Below are 16,452 nucleotides of genomic sequence, written 5' to 3'. Positions count from 1 at the left end.
ATTTTGCTGTCCTGAAGGCAATTCCCGGCTCCACCAGGCCCAGTGTCTGCCAGGCAGCCGCTCAACTCTTCCTCCAGCCCGCGCCCCTGGCTCTGATGTAGTATGTGTGGACGGACAGGGAGGGCAGCCAAGTCTTCGCCGGGCTCTCTAACAAGTTCCGCGGGTCTGTTTGTTAAAGAAAAATTCCAGTGGGTGCATCCAACACATGGAACTCAAGTACAGAAATTATATTTATCCACCCCACTGCCAAGGAGATCACATGCCCCGTGAGTCACTCCAGATGTGCTCAAAAACAGAGACTCTGTGTGGAAGCCCAGTCCCCAATCCCAGGGAGAGTCGGATTAAGAGAGGTGCCGACTCCGTCCCACCCAGGAGGCAGTGGCTGGCCTCCACCCTGCGGAGGCGCGCAGAGGGCATTTCTTCCCTCCTGGAAAGGGAAGGGAGGCAAGAATTCTACCTACGTCTCCCTGGGAGGAACTCTAGGTCCACCTGTAGCCACTGGGATCCCACCTGGGCTGAGGGTCCATTCTTCACCTTTTGGGAGGAAAAGATGGATTGGAAGGCACTGGTGCTCCTGCTGCTATATTCCCATGCTCAGGCTACGGTGTCGCACAGGTGGAGCAGGGGTGAGTTGCTTTTGATTCATTGGTTGGTTGGACGCTCATTCTTCTTTCTTAAAAATGATTAGAGGCTGGGGCTGGGGCTCAGGGGTAGAGAGCTCACCTAGCAGGTGTGAGGCACTGGGTTCGACCCTCAGCACCACATACAAATAAAATAAAGATATTGTGTCCACCTACAACTAAAAAATAAATATTTCTTTTAAAAAGTGATCAGGCACTCGGAGGGCAGTGAGCAGAGGGAGGGGAATTAGAAGCCCCTGCCCTCTTTTTGCCTCATCTCTACCAGTACACCTTGGTGGGACCTCCTTGTCAGGAGATGGTGGGAAATGACACCGGGAATCATGGGAGCTGCTGATTTGGGAACTTGGTCAAGGTAGAGAACGTAGAGGGCATCCCTCTGTGGGGCCAAGAGACAGCTGGGCTCTGCGGCCTGGTGTGCGACAGGCTCCCTCTATTTCCCACCAGCTGTGCGGCTGTGGCAGAGCCTCTGGAGAGCAGGTATCAAGGTCTTCTGCCTACATAATGGAGTCACAGGCGCTGGGGTTCAGGAGGCCTGCTCCCTGGGTGGCCTGGACAGGGGACTCTCAGCCTGGGTGGCCAGTAGGGAGGTCTCCATGCTGCCCCCAACCAGAAGTGGATGCATCTTTGCGGCCGGGTCAAGCTGGCCAGCGGCAGTGAGGAAAGACCCTCTTGGGCACCCAGAGTGCTTGGCCACTCCCACTGGAGTGGCAGGGCCACCAGGGGAAGAAGAGACCCCTGCAAAGGCTTTTGTCTCGTGGCTGAATTCCTCTCCCTCAGGATGTCACTCCCCAGAGCTGGGATGGCCTCTGTGTCCTGGGACTGGCTCCGGCTCGCAGTGCTGAAGTAGTCAGGGGTCATCAGTTAGGCGAGGAGGGATCGAGAGTGCCACCCACCCTGCGCCAATAGAACTGAAATCTTTCCACTGCCTGAAGTCAACTGAGTTCATGTTCCCAGAAAGAACTGGAAGAAGAACCGGGTGTCCTGAGGTCAGATGGTACCGGCATCTAGAGACCCCAGTCGGAGGAAGGCTGGGGTGGTGACCTGGGATGCAGACCTGCTTCCCAAGGACAGGACCAGGGAAGGAAGGAGTGTGGGAACAGCATCGTGGAGGGGAAGGAAGACTGTGAAATGGAGGGGTGGGGGCAGCAGAGCCAGGCGCTTACGCTGGATTTTATTTCTTCCTGTGGAAGCCAGACACTGGGAACCTCCCAGTCCTCTGAGCTGAACAAACCACTGCTGCCCAGGGCAAAGAACACCCATTTCCCTCTCCTTTTCCTGACAACCTCTTTCACGCGCATGCCACACACGTACACATGCAGACACACCCCTCCCTTCTCAAGGTATGCACAGACTTCAGGCAGCAATGGAAGCAGAGAGCAGAGACTTCCAGAACTTGGGTTCTGCCACCTACCCCTGGGTCACACTGGGGGCACAGCTTCCTTTACCTATTAAAAAGGGATCATAATATCTCCTCTTCCTAAAGCCTAGCCCATTAGAAAGTCAAAGGAGCCAGGCACAGTGAGTGGTGCACGCCTGTAATCCCAGGGACCCGGGAGGCTGAGGCAAGAGGATGGAACATTCAAGGCCAGCCTGGGCAACTTAGTGAGGCCCTGAGTAACTTAGGGAGATCTTGTCTTAAAATTAAAAAAAAAAAAAAAAAAGAGTGAGTTGTGGGGGAGGAGCTGAGGGGCAGAGTGCCTGTATGCATGGGTGGTGGTTTCAATCCCCAGCACTGCAAAAAAAAGAAAAAGAAGAAAGAAAGAACAACAAAAAAAGCACAATGAGATGATTTTACCTGTAATACAGCTTATAAACCCTCTAGCTACTTTAGGAGCTACCCTGTAAGGATAATTAATTGATTATTTATTAAGGGTAACTAATTAATTGGCTGTGTGGTTGCTGGCAAGCCTCTTAACCTGTCTGAGCTGTAGTCACTAACAGATAACAAAACTTACCCTCATGGGGAGTGGTTACGACCCTCATGAAGGTCATATTCAAAAATATAAATGAAAATGCTTTGTAACCAATGAAGCACTATATAAATGCTAGTCACTACCTACAATTTTAAAAAAAATGATAATTTTTCGTTAACATTGAAGGCTCTCAACAGAGTCTGATAACATCCTGGGAGCAATCTGCCCTCACCAGAGCAGATCCATCCCCACCAGGGCCACGGTCTATATAAACTTGGGAGGCAACAAAACTGACAGGGAGGTTGTCATGAGGCAGCAGATGTGAGGGCTGGAGCCGGGGCTCTACTCTGGGTTCAGAGCCAGCGAGTTCTCACCCCACTCACCCCACCCCAAGTCTCACCCCAAGTCTTCCACGTGGCTGATTTTTTTAAATGTTTAATATTTTTTCTAATTACAAAAGGAATACACAATGCTTGTCAACTTTTTAAGATGAATGAGGGTCACACCCAAGTAAATGACAATTTTTCCGAATGCGTGTTCCCTTCATCTTCACCCTTATCCCCCAGCCCCCGCCTCCAGCCCTGGCTCGGATGAATTCCCCCTGGAAAGAGTGCGAGGGCACCCTCTCCCTAGAAGGCCCCCTCTTCCATCTCCCTGTCCCCCACCCTCCCACCCTGTGGCCCCACACGTGGAAATGGAGAATACACCCAAAGGGAGCCGGGTGCTGGCCCACACCCTTCCCACCACGAGCCCAGCCTCTCCCTAAGAAACGCTCTCTAGGATTCCACCCTGGAAGGTGTTTCCACGCCAGGATCCAGGATTGCCCGCTCCGGTCCTCCAGCTTAAGACCAAGTGATTCACCTGTGGTCAGCACGACCAATCCAGGGACATAGGACACACACAGCCCCTGTCCTAGCATACCCCAGGTCCCGCCAGAGCAGCACTGAGGGGGTGGACCCTCCAGGCTTTTAAAAAATATGTATCTATTAATTGATAGAAACATCCATGCTGTTAAACACACGTGCGTTACTGTTTAAGAAGCAGTTTAGCCAGGCGCGGTGGTGCACACCTGGAATCGCAGCGGGTAGGGAGGCTGAGACAGGAGGATTGTGAGTTCAAAGCCAGCCTCAGCAAAGCAACTCAGTGAGACCCTGTCTCTTAATAAAATACAAAATAGGGCTGGGGATGTGGTTCAGTGGTCAAGTGGCCCCGAGCTCAATCCCCGATACCAAGAAAAAAAAATAGCAGTTTAGTTGGGGAAGGCTGGGACACTGCTTAATTGGTGGAATCCGGTGGCTCCTTTTCAGATGTGCACTTAGAGTTGTGCGGGTTCAGGTCATGAAGGCTCTGGGGGGCGGGGCCTGAGGTCGGGGCTCCGTGAGTGTTGGTAATAGACTGGTTGCACCTGCCCCTGGGTGTGCCACACAAAGCCACCTCAGTATCTCCAGGAGGTAGGTGCAAGTGTGACCATTTATAGGTGACAAAACCAAGGGAGAGGCAAGAAGGGAGGCGCTCAGGTCACCCTGCTGCAAGGGGAGGGAGGGATCTGACCTGTGTCTCTCTGGCAAGGTCTCCCTGTCCTGGCTCGCCCCCTCTCCATCATCTCTCCACCGCCCCTGAGGGGTGGAGTGTCCCAGCCAAGGTGGCTACTCTCCGAAGCCCACTGAGGACCCCAGCACACGAGGAGAGACCCCACTACCTCTGAGCAGCGCTGTGTTTCCAAAGGGCTGGCCCAGAGCCACAAAGTGAATGACATCAGTAGAATCTGGCAAAAGATCTTTCACAAGGAGAGCCTTTCCTTTCCACACCCTTAGAGTTGCTTTGACTGATTCATTAAAACCACAGTGGGATTTTGGCTTGGTGTGGTCTGGAGTCTGGATCCTGTCCGGCAAGCTCTCTGGTGCCAGTGCACAGTTACGTGAACAGGGGCGTCCTTGACATCTTCTGCCGTAGTGACCATACTGCAGGGCTGGGAGCAGGGAGAAGGAGATGTTTAGACTGTGAAAGGTCGAAGAGAAGGTCAGACTGCAAAGCCAGGCAGGCTGCTCTACTTCAGGGGCCCGTGGCTGCCTGTCCAGGCGAGGAAGTCTGCAGGGATACGGCCTGGGGAGAGAGCAACCACTGAGATAAAGTAAAAGTAGCTCCTTCCAGGCCAGAAGGAGGGCTCCTCTAGGTAAAGGAAGGATGTGGGGGAGACAGAAGTCGACATGTACTTTCTGGTCTTTAGCCAGGACCTGGAACTGCAGATAGACTCAAGAAGCACCCTGTTAGAAAGAGGAAGGTTTTGTAAAACACTCTGATTGGAAAGAGGCAAGTTGCGAGGCAGGGGTAGCAATGTGTTGCTATGTGGTTGTTCATTCATTCATCAAGGGGTACCGAGCACTGTGCTAGGCACTGGGAATACAGCAGTGAAGGGAACTGACAAAATCCTATACCCTCGTGCAGCCCTCAATCCAGGGAGGGGACACAGAAAATGAACACATAAGTGACATCTATGATATGTTGGGTGGGAACAAGGTAGGGACCAAGGTTGGAGCAAATGGAGGGTATGGTAGTCACAGAGGGCCTCACTGACAGAGCAAAAGACCCGAGAGGACAGGGAGGGAGTCCTGCAGTCCAGGGAAGAATAATCCAGAAAGAAGGAACATAAACGCAAAGGCCCTGTGGCAGAAGTTTGCTTGGTGTGCTCAGAAACACACAGGAACAAAGGGGTTGTGAGGAGGCATGTGGCAGAGCGGTGTGAGCCAGGGGAGCAAGGAGTCCTATCAGGCAGCTCCTGCTGGCCTTTGAAGGTCTTTGGGTCAGAGAGACATGGGAAGGCAGAGAGGGTTCTGGGTGGAGGAGCCACATGGTCAGACCTGCGTTTCTGCGGACTCACTTGGGCTGCTGCGTTAAGAGTAGAACCGAGGCAGGGTCACTGCCGTTAAGGGGAGATGCTCATAGCCAGGACCAGGCGGCTGCAGAGGAGGTGGCAAGAAGTCGTCACATTCCCGATAATTTCTGAAGATACAGCCAACAAGATTTGCTGACTGGCTGGATGCGGGATGTCAAAGAAAGTCCAAGATGAAGGTTGAATGACAGAGAGAGGTGGGGAAAGGCTGGCGATGGGGCAGACGTGTGCGCATGTTGGGGGTGACGGGAAGGAGAAGCAGCTACCACACATCCAAAAAGGAGATTCCAGTAGGAAATAGAGGAGTCTGGCCTGGAAACCAGGACAGCTGGAAGGTAGCACAGAAGTGAGTGTGGCTAGAAGAGGAAGGGAGCCCAGAGCACGGGGAACAAGCAGACTGGGGAGAAAAAGGGCGGCCATGGAGCAGGGATTTTTTTTTTTTTAATTATGATGGAAGACATAGCAACGTGTTTCATGCTATTGTGAAAGATCCAGTAAAGAGGAGAGAATCCATGATGTAGGAAAGAAAAGGCTGCTATGCCGGAGGGACGTCCTCCTCGAGACTTCCTGCACACAAGGAAATTTGGGCTGTAGATGGGAGCGTGAGAGGAGAGCAGAAGAGAAGTTGGAGTATAAACAGAGGGCAGGCAACCAGCTTCAGGAGGGAATGGAACAGTCACTGGAGAAAGGCAAGATGACAGGAATCGAAATGTGATGGCACTTTCAGGCCCATGTGGAATGAGGGACAGTGAGTTTAAAGTAAGGCCATTTAAGGCGGTCGTGTTTTTCTCCAGCCTCACGCAGGTGCGCGGATGCAGGTGTGGAGCAGGTAGGGTTGGGTTGTGCAAAGGAACGAGTGATTGCACAAGTGTCAAGTGATTTCGAAGGAACGAGAAGGGAACAAAGGAGCGAGCCCAGGGGCCATGCTGATTTAGCCTGGTATATGACTTTTTAATGTACATGCCTTAAAGAACGTGTTTTATACCAAATGCATTCATTCATTCGTTCATTTACTCCTTCATGATTAACTACCTGATCCTCCCTGAAGTCATTCAGAACTGAAGAATGTCCGGTGTTTGGACAGATGTATCCACAAAAAGAGAGCATTGTTCACCGTATCAGTGAGACTGGGTTTCAGAGTCCGGAAGATCTTGATCTTTAGTCTTATCTCAAACAAATTGGGTGGCCCAGGACAATTTCCTTAACCATCCAGTTCCTTCATCTAGAAAATGGGAAGTTAATGCTTACCTTTCAAGTCTGGAAAGCACAGAGCTCACGGCGGGGCACACAGTGGTTGCCCCCGAACTGTTATTATTTCTGAGCCTCACATTTCAACAGCTCTAGAATGAGGCCCAACAGTGTCCCTCAACAGGGGACATGGGTGGGACCTTCCATAACACATGAATCATGACTCTCCAGATCAGGTTCCTGGAGTAGCTTAGTCCACGTGGCAGGACCTTTGGTGAGTGAATCACTTGTTCCCTGCGGGTTGGTCCGATATATCACAGATGCTCGTTGTCTGGGGAACTGGGGAGGAGAGGAGGAGCTCTCAGCTCCCTGCCCCAGGGGCAGTATGTGCAGCAGACTTTCACTCAAGGAGACTAGTGAGGCCCAGCTGTGCCCAGAACAGACACTGAGCAGTCCGCATAGGCACGTTCACATTCCAAAGAAATACCTAGAGAACAGGCTGGGTGTGGGGGTTGAGTAAAGAAGAGAGAAAATGATGAATGGTCCCAGTTTAACACCCAACGAAAGGTACCCAAAGCCAATGATTGACAAGTCTCTTGTCTGAGGCTCTGTGGTCCCAGGGATGGCGGGGTACCCTCCTGCCAGTCTCTGGTCTCCCCACTCCGCTCCCCCCTTCTCTCCCTTCTCTCTCAGGGAAGGTGCCATTGCTAATGGCCACCCAGTGAAGAGCACTAAGGGCTCCCTGCTTGCTGAGACTGCACTATTACACCAAGCAATTCACCCTAATGGCTCGCAGGGAGCAGGGAGCTGAACTTACGGTGACCTCCATAAGTTTGGGGGATGGGACAGAAGGAAAAGGGAAGAAAATCAGCACAACCTGAATACTCCCCAGGGCTGTTGTTTTATTTTGTTTAATACCTAGTTTATTTTTTTAATCATTCCAAAATATATATTGGGCCTGCAATTATGCAGGTTTCAAGGTCATACGGAGAAAACATAAAATACATTCCCTCCCTCTAGGACCCAGCAGTGCTGATGACACTTCCTAGGGGTTATCCATCAGGGTGGGAAGTGTGCAGAATAGATGATACCAGCAGCCTCAGGAGACAGAGAAGGAAACCAGTGAGTGGCTGGGTGTTCGAGAGAGAGGCTTCCAAGGGAAGTGGGGTCCTTCTTCTAATGATGTGGAAGCAGATCTAGCCTCAAGATTTGCACGTATGTATACATGTGTGGAGCTGGCCTGCCCCTCTTTTGGCCATTAACACTTCTGTCAGGATCCAGCCTTTATCATTATGGACAAGAACGTCTAGGAATAGTGTACATCTAACTTGTACCTCTATGTTTTGACATGGCCTGGAGAGAGCTATTTCTCGCCCACCACCTCCAGCATTAGCAGCTCAAGAGAATATATCCTCTCCAGGTCTCGACTGGAGAGTCAGACTCTGGCCACTGCTCAGCCTCATAGCCCTCCTGCAGCCGAAGAGGACATAAATGTCCCCCACCTCTGTCCAAAGTACACAGTCAAGGCAACTACAGAAATATGGGGGGCAGTACTTCTAGGGGATGGGACAGATGCAGGAAGAGAGAAGGGAGAAAGGGACCCAGTTTAAAGACTCCAGTGCTCCCCACATCTACTTCCTCCAGCAGTCCTGGTTCCCCCAGGCTAGAGGACTGAGGCTGATTCCAACAATTTCCCCCAAACGGTTATTGTGAGGTATAAGAACAAGGGCTGTCGGAAATGACCAAGTATCCATTATTAAGCTTGGTTTTGAATCAGGAAGTATTTTCTTCTCAATCTTGAAAACCAGGGATCCACCTGGGGTGAGCACGTGAAAATTGCTGTTCACAGGGAAACAAGAAAGCCCAGGTTTAAGATGGCAATAACCTCCCCAGAGGTGACCACAGAGAGCCTCTCATTTGGAGCAGAGAGAGCTCCATGTCCATGACATTCCCTCCCTGCCCCTTCTTTTGCTGGGGGATGAATTTTTTTTTTTTTAAGGAAAAAGTACTTTTGCCAGGTGCGGTGGCACATGCCTATAATCCCAGTGGCTTGGGAGGCTGAGGCAAGGATCATGAGTTCAAAGCCAGCCTCAGCAAAAGCAAGGCACTAAGCAACTCAGTGAGAACCTGTCTCTAAATAAAATACAAAATAGGGCTGGGGTTGTGGGTTCAATCCCCAGTACCCCACCCCCACCCATCACAAAAAAAAGAAAGAAAAAAAGAAAAGAAAAAGAAAAAGTACCTTTAATTTTGCAACAAGAAAGAAATTCTAGGAAGAGAATTAAAGACATGAAGTTGCTCTGGAATCCTATCCTGAAGAAGGGGTTCACTTGATCCAGGACCCGGTATCCTTGTATCATATTCTATCAAGAGAAATCAGAGGCAAATCTTCGCTCATGTTGCCCTCAACTCATTACTTCAGGCTCTGATAGGGACACGGAGACGTGAAGCCATCTATCCCAGCCCTTGGGAAACTTGTAGTATCCATCATAAGTGAGTTACTGAGAAGACAATATTTCATCAGTTCTGCATCCTATGAGCTTCTTTTGAGAAGCAGGGGATTCCTAAGTGAGTTTTTCAGGTAATTCTCTGTCAGCTGAAGATGTTTCCATTTCTATTACCTCTGATGGGAATCTTTCTAAACTGCTTCACACAACACCTGCCTTCTTTAGCACAATTTGACCTCTTCTCCATGGCTGAAGGGCACCATTATCAACTAGCAGGTCTGTTATGGCTGGTTACGCAAAGTAAGCTTGCCCAACTCCAGGGGGTGCCGCTCATGTTGTAATCTGGTTTTTACAGTTCTTTCTCCAGTTTTCTGGTAGATGACAATCAAGTGCCTTGAAGAAGAGGCACCTTTTCCTATCTGTTGGCAGCGGGTTTACCACTGTGACAGGTGCAAAGAGGGGCTGAACAGAGGCAGGGGCTGTTTGCTCCTAGTCTGATGTGACCCTGGAAAACAGCTGCCTGTGACGATCTTCCTGCACTCTGTAACAGCCTTCTCTTTCCCTTGTCCTCAGTCAGTTCCCAGTTCTCCCTATCCTTTGTTCCTCTAAGCGCTACACTTCTAAATGCAACCACTGGGGAACAAGGTGAAGTCACAGACTCCATGCTAAATGCGTTGCTAAATCTCATGGCTCTTAGGGGAAACCCTGAGCTGACCACAAAATCCCCTAGAGCCAGGTACTGGGGTCTTGTGGCAGCTCTCTTCCTTTGTTACTTGGGTTCAAATTTTTGGCAGCTGTTCTGCAGATGGCTAGGGTGAGCAGAAGTCTGATTCTCTGATTGACAGCATGGTGAAAAACTATAATCCAGTACTCCATACTGATAAAAAAAAAAAAAAAGTGCTCAGTTGTGTGTTTATTAGAAAACAATATCTGGGGGAACTCACTTGCTGAACTTAAGGGTTTTCGTTTGCTGGCTCCCATCTGTTTTGATTTATTTTTGCTGTGTTTTAATATGAGGTCTCTAGCACAAACGTACCCCTATGCCTATATATTTTTCAACACTTTCTTGGATGGTTCTGATGAGCACCCAGGTTTGAAGATGCTGCCCTGACGTGCCCGGGAGCTTTCTGAGACACACCAGGGGAGTCCATCACCTCTCCCCAGGCTAGGTCAAGATGCACAGGCTACCTTCATGGTTGAGTGGAGGGCGGTGGTCTGTGTGCACAGCAACCCACAAGCTTACTCTGTTGGTTCTTTTAGCAAAGCTCTTCCCTGCTGCTCATCGGCCAAAGAGGTCGTCATCCATGCCATTGAACCCAGTCCTGCAGACCTCCCTGGAGGAAGTGGAGCTGCTCTACCAGGTAGGCAGAGGAAAAGGGGTCAAGCCAAGCTCTTTCCACAGCTGCCTCCCAAGTGACTGTGTGTGATAGTGACAAGAGCTGTGTCCTCAACCATGCCTGGCTTCATGCCTTTCCACAATCCATGTATCTCACCAGTTCCTGCTGGCTGAACTTGAGATCAGCCCTTCTTTATCTTTTTTTTTTTTTTTTGAAAAGAAGAGATGACCCGTCTGAGTCCCTGAATGGTGAGCTGCAGTAGGGAATGGCCTAGACCCATTTGTGGAGGTCATAGAATCCTGCCCATCCCAAAGGAAGGAATTGCTCACACCTCGTCTCATTCCCCATGAGCCTGAACAGGGAATGACAGAATTAGCAGTTCAGCCCAGGCAAACTCGAGATTAGATTTGTCCCACAGGTGCCACTGCCCACACTCAGACACCAGAGTGTGGACGATTCCCAAGCAAAGGTTTGGAGGCCGACTCATCCATAGTGTCCAGGCAAGGCCACGCTGGGATCTGGGTGCAGACCCTAAGGCCGTAGACCCTGTCTGCTGGAACAGCATTGCTGTCTGGCTGCCCTGCTAGTCCACGGAGGTTTCCAGAAGCCTGAAAGGGTCTCTTCTTCTGCCACTCACACCTGCCCCACTGAGATCCTACTCCTCCAAACTACAGAGCAGATTTCCTGAGGGCTCTTGGTTCGGGTCAGTGTGACCTTGCATAAGCCACCGGTTCTCTCTAAGCCTAAATCTCCTCAAGTGTTATATGAAAAAGTTCAATTATGGCTCCCAAAATTCCCCTCCAGCTTTTATATCCTGTGACTGTGTATCAAAACAGTCTGGTTAGGAAAGAGACTGCCTGCAGCAGCCACACAACACAGTGGAGCCAGGGAGATTTCAAACCCTGTCTTGGGGAACAGTCTGGCGAGGCTTGAATTTGGGAGTCACAGAACAGAGCCAAGCTTTAGAACGATAACAGACGGTGTTGGGGAGACGGAAACAGAGAGCAGACTGGAGACGTGGAGTCATCTATCCAGGTATTTATCAGGCTCCTCCTGTGTGCCTGGTGCTGGGTAGCGACAAGGATGGCAGACCCAGACCCTATTCTTACAAGCTGATAAGAGTCGAAGACAAACCTCTGTATCCCACTGAGTTCCCAGCACAGTTCTCTGCATCCTTTGAATCTCAAATTCTGCTTAAAAATTATCAAAAATAATTTATGCTTTAGAAAATTCTTTGTGGGTGAGAGGGAAGAAGGGACTGATCTGGGACACTAGAAACAATAATTGGTCACTTAAATAGTGGCCATGGACCAGGCACTGTCATACTTGTCCATATTTGTCTTATGTACCTCTCATGATATTCCCATATCCCAGTATCCCTCCTTTTGAGGAGAAGGAAAGTAAGGCCCAGAGAAGTGAGGCAATTTGTCCAAGGTCACGTAGCAAGTTTAAAGATCAGAAGTGAAGCCCAGGTCTCTTAGATCCAAAGCTCTTTCCACAGCTGCCTCCCTAAGTGACCATGTGTGATAGTGACAATTGCCGTGTCCTCAACCACGCCTGGCTTCATGTCTTTCCACATTCCATGTATCTCACCAGTTCCTGCTGGCCGAACTTGAGATCAGCCCTGACCTGGACATCTCCATCAAGGATGAGGAGCTGGCCTCCTTGAGGAAAGCCTTGAACTTCCACACCATCTGTAATGATGTGATCCCCAAACGCATCCCAGACATCCGCCGGCTGAGTGCCAGCCTGTCCAGCTACCCTGGCATCCTCAAAAAAGAAGACTTTGAAAGGACACTGCTGACCCTCGCCTACACAGCCTACCGCACGGCCCTGTCCCAAGGGTATCAGAAGGACATCTGGGCCCAGTCCCTCCTTAGCCTCTTCCAGGCCCTGAGGCATGACTTGATGCGATCCTCAGGCCCTGGAGTGTCTCCCTGAGAGGCTGGCCCACATCAGGACCTCGAAACAGGGACCAGCACACACAGCAATCCAGAAAGTTCACTCTCTACTCCATGTACCATCAACAGAGAGTGGCAGAGATAGACTAAGAGTAACTCCATGCTCTTCTGCTCTTGGTGCTTCCTGATACACACCCCCGATTGGTGTCATAATGTGACCTGGGCAGAAAGAAAGGACTAAAGGGGTATTCAAGATACCTCCAGATGCAGGATGATTTGCCAGGTGATGCACAGAAGTCCAAGATGTGCTTTGACCAGAGAAGTTGCCACACACACACACACACACACACACACACACCCTTGAGTGAGGATACAGTAGAGAAGACATCATAGTTTTAGGCATGGCTTGAAGACGGGAAACAGATTCCTTTGGTGCTAAGGGACCAGGGTGCCAGACGAAGGGGGTAGGGGAAGGGGACCTGTTTCCTAAGGTTCTACAGTAAATGTCAAAGAGGTAGATCCATACCCTAATAAATATGTGGTCAGTCCAGGATGTATGGGACTTTTCCAAAAGCCATCAAGAAGAATCAGCTAGAAAATCAGTCACTGTAAGACCTCTATGTGTCTTTGCTGAAGGTCAGTCTACTACAGAGGAGACACAGGAAGGGGGCTCTGAGAAATGGGGCCATCCCATTCATATCCTGTCTTTTGAACAAAGAGACTAAGCTAATGCAAAGAGGTCCTCCGAACGCCAGAGATGGCACCAACACCCAGGCCTATCTGTAATTGCTAAGCCTCATCAAATAATTAAGTGCTGCAAATAAAAGTGATTTTCAGTTGGCAGAATTTTACCCGTTCAAATGCCAAAATTTTCATTTTAAAAATATTGACTTGGTATCTATTTGAACCCTATGTATATGGTTTAAGCTTCTATTTGGTATCTTAAGATAATCATTTGGAACATTCTAAGGAAGGAGGCGGATAAGATAATCTCTAAGTTTCCTTCTATCTATTAAATTCCTACAATCACTTGCAACCGTGAAATGCTACAGGGACGGGGTCTGGATCTGAGAGGTCTGCTGGGCTGTTGAGACCACCCCTGCAAGATCTGGGCTTTGCCCACTGTGTCCAGTTCTGAGGTTTTCGCTGCCCATCAGGCTGTTGGAGCCCACCTTCACAGTTTGTTCTTCTTTAGCTTCCATTGCCTGCAAACTGAGGTAGCCCGGCTTCTGAACTCCGTTAATGAGAGTTAACAGGTGAAGGCCTCTGCTACTAGAAAGGTACCCGTGTTCTGATACAGATTCCTCACCAGCACAGAGATCTTTCCGGCTTCTCCTCCTAGGGTTACTGCTGGGTTCCGGAGGCTAACGCTGTAAGAACTCTGATCTCTGGATGAGTTGAATTCACTGGGCTAAACTTGATTCTTTAAAGAGTATTTACTAATCACCATTTGATGATCGTGAGGTCCAGGCTTCCTCAAAATCTTTGAACAAAAGAGCTGCCTGTCAGCACTAACTGCATGGTCTTTGGAGAACTATCGAGATGCCAGAGAAGGCATTTATTGTCCAAGAAAAATACAGCTTTGCATTCTGATACTCTCAGGCTCAGAAGTTTAATAATTCTTAGCCTCTCTGTCTTTCTCACTCCCTGATTATACCACTCTTTCCTTTCCTCAAAGGCAGATTCTGATGTGTGCTTTTTTTTTCGCTTGATATTTCTCTTTCTAACATTACATGTTCTCTTTGATACAGTTTCTCTCTCTCTCTCTCTCTCTCTCTCTCTCTCTCTCTCTCTCTCTACCTCTATCTCTCTTTCTTTTCTATTCTTTCCATTCTAGTTTTTGTCTCTGTTCCTCTATATTTTGGCCCAATTCTGATTTTGTTTTTTTTTGGCCTGTACTAGAGGTTGAACCTCAGCCCTCACACATGCAAGGCAGTTGAATGAGCTACAGAGCCAGCCCTTTTTAATTTTTATTTTGAAATAGAGTCTCTCTAAATTTCCCAGGCTAGCCCCAAAACTAGCCTCCTGCCTCAACTTCCCAAGTTGCTGGGATTATAGGTGTGAGCCACCATGCCCAGCTCTGAATATTTTTCTTTGTGTTTTTTATACATCTCCATCCCTTCTGGTTGGCTTCTGCTCCATCTCTCTTTATCTGCCTTCCCATATTATCACACTCAGTGTCATTCAGTTTCCTTTGAACAGAGCAAAGGTCAATGTACAAACAGGGTTAGAATTGCCCAGGGATGGACCTCAAGCCTACCTTCACTCCCTGTACCTTCCTGGATGTGGGGTGGGAAGGAGACTGGCCCTTATTCTCAGTGCTTGGATACTGTGCAAGATGGTCAGTCTTGTATCCCACTCCGAGAGTCCACTCCCATCAAAACGGGTCTAAGAACTTTCTTGTACTCAGAATCACCAGGTGGAAAGATCCATCTGTATAGTTCCTGACTACCATGTTAAACAAAGTGGCTGCTCCCAGGAGTAAGAGATCTGTAAACAGGAGGACCCTTCCCCACTGGGAGCAATGACAGCTTATTCACTCAGCAACAAAGAATCAAAAGGCACTTTATATTCATAAATTATGACAATCAATGACTAAAAAAAACAGGGGGAAAGGGACAGGACATTTTTAAGAATAAAGACTTCATTTTCAACAACTAGATTCTTAAACACTATTTTAATCTAAGATAAATTCTTACCCACAAAATGTCTTTAAATAATGGCTTCATGACATACAAAATCATATATGCTCACCATCTCCACCCAAAAAACCCTATTTCTTGTCCAGGGAACAACAGAGAAATAAGGTGGAAACAGACTCTCCCATTTGGCCTCATGAGCATAACACTCTATAGACAATCACAATCACAGCTGGCCTGCCTTTTGTCACATTTACTCACAGAATAATTTGGGGGTGGATGTTTGCAGTGGAAATTTGCCTGTGGCTTATGGGGCATTTCTGCCATTTCTATACTGCTGGGAAGTTTTAGTGTCTAAAAACTCCGGAAGCTTCCTGTATGGATGGCATCCTGGTGGCTCTCTCTGGTCATTCAAGAGACAATGACAAACATCAACATGCTGAATCTTTCATTGCTCTGTCATTCTAACCTTGAATCTGATGATAAAATAAGTTACATAAAAGGTATGTCAAAAGGCATTTGTGTAGGTAAAACTAGTCTAAAAAATCGTAATCTTAACTGTGTTTAAGCCTCCGGTACACTAGTGTTACATCTATGTAACATTGTTTTGTGGAGGTGCTTTTTGTTGTTGTTGTTACTTTGTTTTTGTGGTGCTAGAAATCAACCCCAGGGCCTCCTGCATGCTACACAAATGTTCTACCACTCAGCTGTATCCACAGTCCTGCATATTGTGCAACAGACCTCTAGAACCATCATTTTACTTTCTTTTTTTAAGAGTCTGGCTACTTTTGATACCTCATTCAAGTGGAATCTATCTTATATGTCTTGAGCATTGGATTCTGGAAAGTGTTTTCTTTGTCTAGAAAATGGATAGAGTCCTGAAGGAGAACTACTGGTCTTACTGTGTTACTCGCCTTACCTAATTTTATTTAACAATATTCATCTATGGTATAATAAAAATGCCACAGTCAAGTTACTAAACTCTCTGGAATCTTGGTTATCTTGGATTAACTCACTAAAAGAATTTGAAGTGGTTCCTAGGTTCAGTAGTGGATATGACTTCAACAGCTGTTTACTATCCTCTGGTCTCTCTAATATTTGCAACCAAAACATCACACATATGGTCTTGTTCATTCTGAGTTTCAAAATCATTACAAAAACGAAGCCAGAATCTCGTAAATACAAGAGCCAGGTTTTAATATACATGTAAAGAGATGAGTCACCCTAGCCTGTCCTACAATGGCAAGATAACCTCAAAGATCGGGGCTATCCACAGGTGCACCTGCCTTAGAAGTCAAGAAGGACTGGATTCTTGGAGTCATTATACCTTTAGCCTGGGGATCATTTCCAACTGGTATAGCTGCAAACCTGAGAAGATGCCATTTCTCAGATACTGTGTCTTGGAGAAAACATGAGTTTCATAAGCCCAGGCTCTGCTCAGCATCTCCCAGATCAGGGTAATATTGCCAAAGACCACCACTTAGAGAAGGTTGGGG

At 48.4% G+C, this 16,452-nt stretch overlaps 1 protein-coding gene across 1 annotated transcript; it reads left to right on the top strand.

The window, feature by feature from the left end:
* Positions 1-270: 270 nt before the first annotated feature.
* Positions 271-15,937, top strand: Fam180a (family with sequence similarity 180 member A). The gene is made up of 3 exons (XM_046434214.2): positions 271-626; positions 10,340-10,440; positions 12,013-15,937. Exons 1-3 carry the CDS (start codon positions 281-283, stop codon positions 12,355-12,357), a joined length of 792 nt encoding a protein of 263 aa, XP_046290170.2. The 5' UTR covers positions 271-280; the 3' UTR covers positions 12,358-15,937.
* Positions 15,938-16,452: the final 515 nt, after the last annotated feature.

This window comes from Marmota monax, unplaced genomic scaffold (genome assembly GCF_021218885.2).
Source record: "Marmota monax isolate L192 unplaced genomic scaffold, Marmota_monax_Labrador192_F-V1.1 WCK01_AAM20220418_F8-fsc00122, whole genome shotgun sequence".
Lineage (NCBI taxonomy): Eukaryota > Metazoa > Chordata > Mammalia > Rodentia > Sciuridae > Marmota > Marmota monax.
This window is presented reverse-complemented; position numbering and strand designations above follow the sequence as displayed.